Raw genomic sequence first — 7,172 nt, forward strand, 5'->3', positions numbered from 1 at the left:
CAGAATTACAGCATCACAATCACATCATTATAATTACACCATAGACACAAAGACAAACAAGCATACCAAATATCAAAAAGGCAGCTTTCCAGGCAGATGTCCATCATTTGCGTCTTTGATCTTCCGTTTATGTAGCATACAGAGTAACAGCAACACTAAAGCTGAGGTAAATTTGGTCAAAAACAGACTTGCAGATGCCTGTAAAGCCAAATAGGATGTATTTTCCTGCAGCGATACTGCACAGCTACATACATCTGCCACCACCGCCGCCATCTTGAAAACCGATATTATACCGATATTTAAATTGGTAACGTGTAACGAGGTGTTAAATTTTACAGTAAAGAAGTAAAAGTATCATTTTTATGTTTTGAATGTAACAAAATTAAAGTAAAAGTTGCATTTAATAAAAAAAACTTGGTAGAATTACAAATGCTCAAAAATAAAAACTACAGCTGAAAACCAAGGCTGAATCCTCCCACCCCTCAAACCTGTCCCCTCCTCTGACGTTTGAGCTGCTGTTTAARTAAAGCAGTGTAGGACCTTGGACCACCAGGGCCTCAGCTCAGCACCGTGAACAGTTTTTTGTGTTCTTCTTGTGAAAGTCTGACGGCACCTCTTCCCTCGTGTAGTTCAGGAAGTAAAAACTGCGGCGCTGTGGATTGATAAGTCTCTGTTATGGTGTTTAAGATTTGATTGGGCCTGCAGGACGGTGTAGGAGCCGCTCTGTTCAGTAGCTCCATTTACATGTTTGCATGATAGTCTGCGGTTTAAAGGCCTTATCTGTGGATCCACCACCTCTCACCCACGTAATCAGTCACATATAAAAACCAACAGAGCTCAGCCTGGACGAGTTGGCTTCGTGTGCAGCTTTTTGTTTTAAAGGTCATCGAACGAAACCTTACATAACGTTACACCTTCAGCAGCATTTTACCTTTCAGGTAGCTTTGTGTCGGCCTTCAACACCACATTAATGACGCACAACTAATATGTTTTCTGTAACGGTTGTTGAAAATGTCACTCTGTCAGCAAAACGTCTCATGAACCACTGGATAGATTTTTGTGAAACTCAGAAATGAGTAACGACTTTCTGAACGGAACCAATCAAAGATGGCCAACACAGATAAATAACTTAAGAAATAGTTATTATAATCATGTTTACAGATATTTAGCTAAAACATAACATCATAGTAGCTGAGAGTCAGTCACACTTCACATCTGAAAGAGATACTAGAAAATTTATTTCCTGCGAAAATGCAACGTGAATATTTATAATTTTTTTACCAAAAGTTGCTGAAGTAAAGACAAGTATAAGTAGCTGAAATTAGCGAAAATAAGCTAACAGTAGCAGAAACAAGTTGAAATTAGCAAATGGTACAGAAGAGGAAAAAAGTTAGCAGAAAACAAAAAAAAGTACAAAAAAGTTAGTTTGAAAATAGCTAAAATGGCTAAAATTAACTGAACAAAAGTAGCCAAAAAAGAAGAAACCAGAACACAGAAGCAGGAGAAGCATGTTGTTGATTAGGCAGTYAGAAGCAAAAATTATTACAAAACTGTGTTTTAACTGAAATAAGGCTAAAATTAGCGGAAAATAGCTAAAAATGTTGAAGATAGCTGGAATTACCAGAAAGCAGCTGCCTAAAAAGAATTAATTGGCCTAAAGATGCTAAAAGAAGCATAAAACAAGAAACTTAATGAGGCTGATATCAGCACAACGAACTTAGAGCAGAAACTAGAACACAGAAGCAGGAAGAGCATGTTTGCTGATTAGGCAGTAAGAAGCTAAATTTATCACAAAAAGGTGTTTTTAACTGATATAAGCTAAAACTAGCTGTAAATTCCTTTTTGAAAAGTGGCTAAAAAGGCAGACAGTAGCTGGAATTACCAGAAAGCAGCTGCATAAAAGGAATTAATTAGCTTAAAGATGCTAAAAGAAGCATAAAAATTGGCAGTTTAAAGATTTGAATGAGCAGAATGACAGCTGAAATTGCAGAAAAAATGCTAAAATTAGTAAAAACAAGAAGCTAAAGGAGGCTGATYTTAGCATGAAGTTAAAGCAGAAACTAGAACACYGAAGCAGGAAGAGCCTGTTTGCTGATTAGGCAGGAAGAAGCTAAGTTTATATTTTAAAAAAATGTGTTTTTAACTGACATAAATCTAAAACTAGCTGAAAATAGCTTAAAAAGCAGAGAAAGTTAAAATTTGCAAGAACAAGAAGCTAAAGTAGGCTGATATTTATAATGAAGTTACAAAAGCAAAACCAGAACAAAAATGGTTCCATTAGTTTTTAACGAGGAAAAAAAATGGCAGAAAAAGCTAAATATGTTAAAGTATTGTTGGAAAACATAAAGTCACAGTGGAACGTCATGAAGCAGCTGAACATTTTAATATATAAATTGCTGAAATGGTACAAAAATTGCAGAACGTTTTACCTGCTGAAAAACATGGAATAAAAATGGATGATAAATATATTAAATCTTTTTAAACTGTTTAAAAGCCTTCCAGCATCTTTAAAAGTACTTTAACTGGTTTAGACARGACTCCTGTTTGAAGCTCGTACCACCAGTAGTGCCACATGTGAAGTGTTGGTGGGAGTTAGGCTTCGGCAAAATCTTATGTACAGTTAATCACCAGAAAATGGCACTTGGCAATTAAAACGATTAAWGCCACCAGGCAGACTGGAGATTTCCCCAGTCAGTCCGCCCGATGCTCCTCTCCACTTCAAATATGAAGAAAAATTAAAGTTAATTATATAATGAGATATTCTTTAATTTATTCATCATACCTCTGATTTTACTTGGTCTATCAACAAAATTTTAAAAAAGACACATAGCCTGAAMTTTGTACTTTTGACACAGTTTGGAACAGATTTTTACAGAGAGCAAATCTTTCCCACTAGAATGATTTAAACTGGTCATGTGACCAGGATATGAGGGTGTCCAGGGACTCCAGGGGATTAACTGTCAAATTAATCGTTATCGGTTAAATACCACAATTAATTGTGATAATTTTTTTGCCAAAATTGCCATCGTGTGAGTGCGTAGACTCTGGTTTTGTTGGTTTCGACCTCCTCCGCTCTCATCGTTCAGCCCACCCGCCGACGCTTCCCCCCCCTCAGCTCGTCGTGCACGTTAGCGTACGGCGTGCATCTCCTCCTCTGATCGTCTCGTCTTGTTGCTTCGCCTTTTCACCGTGGTCAACCAGTTGTCATAGGAACCCCACAGAATAAGTGCAAAAGTGATGCATCTGTTGCTCCGATGGAGCGGCCGCTGCATTTTAATCATGAGACGAACGACAAAGTGATGAATGGACGGTGAGCGTTTTGATGCCGCAGCCTCCGGAGGGTGAACATGATGCTAGGTTACAGAGYTCTCTGGAGCCGTAACATTTATAACATTTCATAAATGTTGAGCTTTGAAATTCCTAAACATGCCATATTTCAGACCCTGTTTGAAGCAATTAAAGCAGATTTTCCTGCATCGTTTGTCATCTGCCACTAATAAAAACCCATTCAGAGTGCTTTGAGCAGAGAAATGAAGCCTCCCTCCTGCTCTGCTGTCTGTTGCTCAAAGAAGGAAAACCCCAATAATAAGGTTGTCAGATGCTGTGAAACTCATGTCGCTTTTGGAGATGTGCAAGTAGCTTGAAACTGGGAAGTACTAGACTGGATATTTTCTCTTTTTTGTTTTGTTTGTTTTGGTTGTGTGATCATCAGTTTCTGCCACATTCATTCAGTCAAAGATATTTTTAAATCCTCCTTTTTAAAAACTGGGTCTTTCCTGATTTCCACCTTGTTCTGATTCCACATCTAGATGCTTAAAGGGCCTGTGACGTCAAATTTTTGRAATAACTGTGAATGCGTTTTTGGAAAGAGAACATTGAAAACATGTTGCAAAACAAWTTTCAKGCCGTTGAGATGAACAMTTGTTGAGATATTTGCATGTGAAGAAACAGGAAGTGATGTCAAAGGGGAATGTCTGCATGTGAACAGAGCACTGCTACAATAATTAGAGATGGATCTGTTTAGATTGTTTTGAGTCACTATCAGAGTTGAAGAAAAGCTTAAATTAAGATTGTTTCTATAAACAAAGACTAGAGTTTCTTTTCTTAAAGAGTTCCCCTTTGATGTCACTTCCTGTTTCACTTTGCTGAGCCAAATTCAAGAGAAAATATGCCAGTTATGAGACAAAATGGGTAAAATCATGTGTATTATACTAATTTTCTTAAATGTAAATGTTTTCTTTGACTTTTTGTATTCGAGGGATAAGCATGTCACAGGAACTTTAAATGAAATAAGCTGTTGTGATTAGCTAACTTTTCAAAATGTTAAATCTTTATAAATCTGCACTTTTCAACTTTTGTTCTGGTTCTGATTTGCACTGATTTCAGCTTTTGTTGTGGTATTTTTTTGTTTTTGTTTTGTTTTTTGTTTTTTTTTGTTTTTTCAATTTTAATATTTTCAGATTTCAGCTTTCCTTCTGCTCTTTTCTTCTATCAGAAAATTTAAACTTTTAGTTTATTTCTGCTTCTTTCAACTTTTTACTGCTGATTTCAGCAAACAAGCTCTTTCTGCTTTGCTATTTTCTTGCTATTTTCAGCTCATTTCAGATTTTTTAGTTATTTTTATCACAAATTTCATTTTAATTGTTTCTGCTTTTTAAGCTACTTTTAGCTGATTTAAGCTAATTTTAGCTTTTTGCWAACTACACTTTTTGCAGTAATTCCCGGCTTTTAATTCAGCAAACATAAACTCTTGCTGCTTTTTGTGTGATGATTTCAGCTTTGCTACTACTTTTATCTGATTTCAGTTTGTTTCGTATTTTTAAAGCTTTATCTCAAATTGKATTTGATCTGACTTCCTGTTTTTAACGTGATGTTTTGTCCCCCCCACCCCCCAACAGGACACCCTGAAGCCGACGTTCACGGTGGCCAGCCTGCCGGGCACCACGAGCAGCGCCCCGTGCACGGCGCCCACCACGTCCACCACCATGCAGGTGAGCAGCGGACCCTCGTTCCCCATCACCAACTACCTGGCCCCCGTCTCGGCCAACAGCAACATCAGCGCCAACGGAACCGTCCTGAAGACCYCCGGCGCCTCCGCCGGAGTCATGCAGCTGCCCGGCGGCTTCACCTTCATGCCGGGTACGTTTCGGCCTCGACACGTGTTCTTCTTCACGCTTTGTTTGTTTTGTCSTGCCTCGTCGAACGAAACGACGGCGTGACCTGAGCCGTCGTCCCGGGGTCGTTCAGACAGCCAGCGGCGCTTTCTTCTCTGGGTTTTTATTTATTTATTTTTACAAAGCAGTATCCAGGGGAACCAGAGCTTTGATTGTCACGAATAATTAGGTGAGAGGGACACAATGGAGCCGGCAGAGAGGGGGGGCCGATGAACGAGGGGCCYTAATTAGTCATGAATATTCAATGAAGCCAATCGAGGCGTACTTCGTTGGATCCTTTTGTGTCGTGGCCAACCGCTCAACCCCACCACCTCCATTTGGACTTTTAAAACCAGCAGGTTTAGGTTTGGTCCTAAAACTTTCAGGAAGCAGCCACTAGACGTACGTCTAAAACTAAATAACCGTTAAAGTTGGCTGCTGCAGAGAATCCACTTTAAACYCATAAACGACTAAAAACACAAATATTGAACTAAAATCTGGTGGTAGCTGAGAATTATCCTCACAGTTGGACTAAAACAACTCATTTCTCGATTTAGGCGGCTACTAGGTTTTGATTTGTTGTGTTCAGAGGGATGTCGGGTGCTTCGGGGGTCCCCAAAGACCCCGAGAAGGAGCAGGAGGTCAGAGAATCTGTGAGAAATGTTAGAGTTTCCGTTGGAATTTGATCCCATCTGATGTGGAGCAGAAAGAGCTGAAACTTTTACTGTGAGAGATCCTCGCGGTGGCGTGTGTGTTCTGTCACACACAGACACACACTGTGCCCTCTAAAGGGTCACATGTGTCGCTCTGAGTGACAGCCAGGCGCCATGTTTCCATTTTATTTCCTTTTCCAGTTTCTTTTCTCTTTGCCTCTCCTCTCTGCTCTGTTGCTCGCTTCTTGCTCCCTCTCTCCTCTCCACCACCTGTCTGGCACATGGCAGCAGTGCCAGGTGGAGCAACCCCCCCCGCCCCCTCACACACACACACACACACACACACACACACACAAAAATCTCCACAGTTGACAGCTTGAAGAGGCCTGCTTGCCCCGATGCAGCAACTGCCTGTGGAGCGTCAGACCAAATGTAAGGGTGTGACTCCAGAGTCACTTTCTGAAGTAAAAAGGAGAAAATGTACTTTAACACATCCAGACCACTCTTTTTATCTTTTCACYTCATTGATTTATTTATTAGAATTTACCATTTTCTGTTTCCTTATCAGGGTTGCAGAGGACATTTTGTAAACGTGCCGGGGGAGGGGCATATTCAAAAGGAAAACTGAAACAGTTCTGCTGACTCACAGTTAGCAGACCTGGTATATGATACATATCACGATACAGGTCACTATAATACTAATAATACTGTAAGCAAGGTGATATATCGCAATAATGTAAGTGAGGCGATATATTGCGATACTGTAAGTGAGGCGATATATTACGATAATATGAGGCGATATATCGCGATACTGTAAGTGAGGTGATATATCGCGATACTGTAAGTGAGGCGATATATCACGATAATATGAGGCGATATATCGCGATACTGTAAGTGAGGTGATATATCGCGATACTGTAAGTGAGGCGATATATCACGATAATATGAGGCGATATATCGCGATACTGTAAGTGAGGCGATATATCGTGATACTGTGGCGATATATCACAATACTGTAAGTGAGGCGATATATCGCGATACTGTAAGTGAGGCGATATATCGTGATACTGTGGCGATATATCACAATACTGTAAGTGAGGCGATATATCGCGATACTGTAAGTGAGGCGATATATCGTGATACTGTGGCGATATATCACAATACTGTAAGTGAGGCGATATATCGCGATACTGTAAGTGAGGCGATATATCGTGATACTGTGGCGATATATCACGATACTGTAAGTGAGGCGATATATCGCAATGCTGTGAGGCGATATATCGCGATGCTGTAAGTGAGGCGATATATCGCAATGCTGTAAGTGAGGCGATATATCGCAATGCTGTAAGTGAGGCGATATATCGCA

At 39.9% G+C, this 7,172-nt stretch overlaps 1 protein-coding gene across 3 annotated transcripts in view; it reads left to right on the forward strand.

Annotated features, from left to right (window-relative positions):
• srfb (serum response factor b) overlaps positions 1–7,172 on the forward strand; it is a 35,890-nt gene that overhangs the window by 27,081 nt on the left and 1,637 nt on the right. For all 3 annotated transcript variants that reach the window (XM_014015161.1, XM_014015163.1, XM_014015162.1), the window contains exon 3: positions 4,899–5,139. In XM_014015161.1, coding sequence (XP_013870615.1) covers positions 4,899–5,139 — 241 coding nt within the window. The remainder of the gene's footprint in view (positions 1–4,898; positions 5,140–7,172) is intronic.

Source organism: Austrofundulus limnaeus, unplaced genomic scaffold, assembly GCF_001266775.1.
Source record: "Austrofundulus limnaeus strain Quisiro unplaced genomic scaffold, Austrofundulus_limnaeus-1.0 Scaffold123, whole genome shotgun sequence".
NCBI classification, from domain to species: Eukaryota; Metazoa; Chordata; class Actinopteri; order Cyprinodontiformes; family Rivulidae; genus Austrofundulus; species Austrofundulus limnaeus.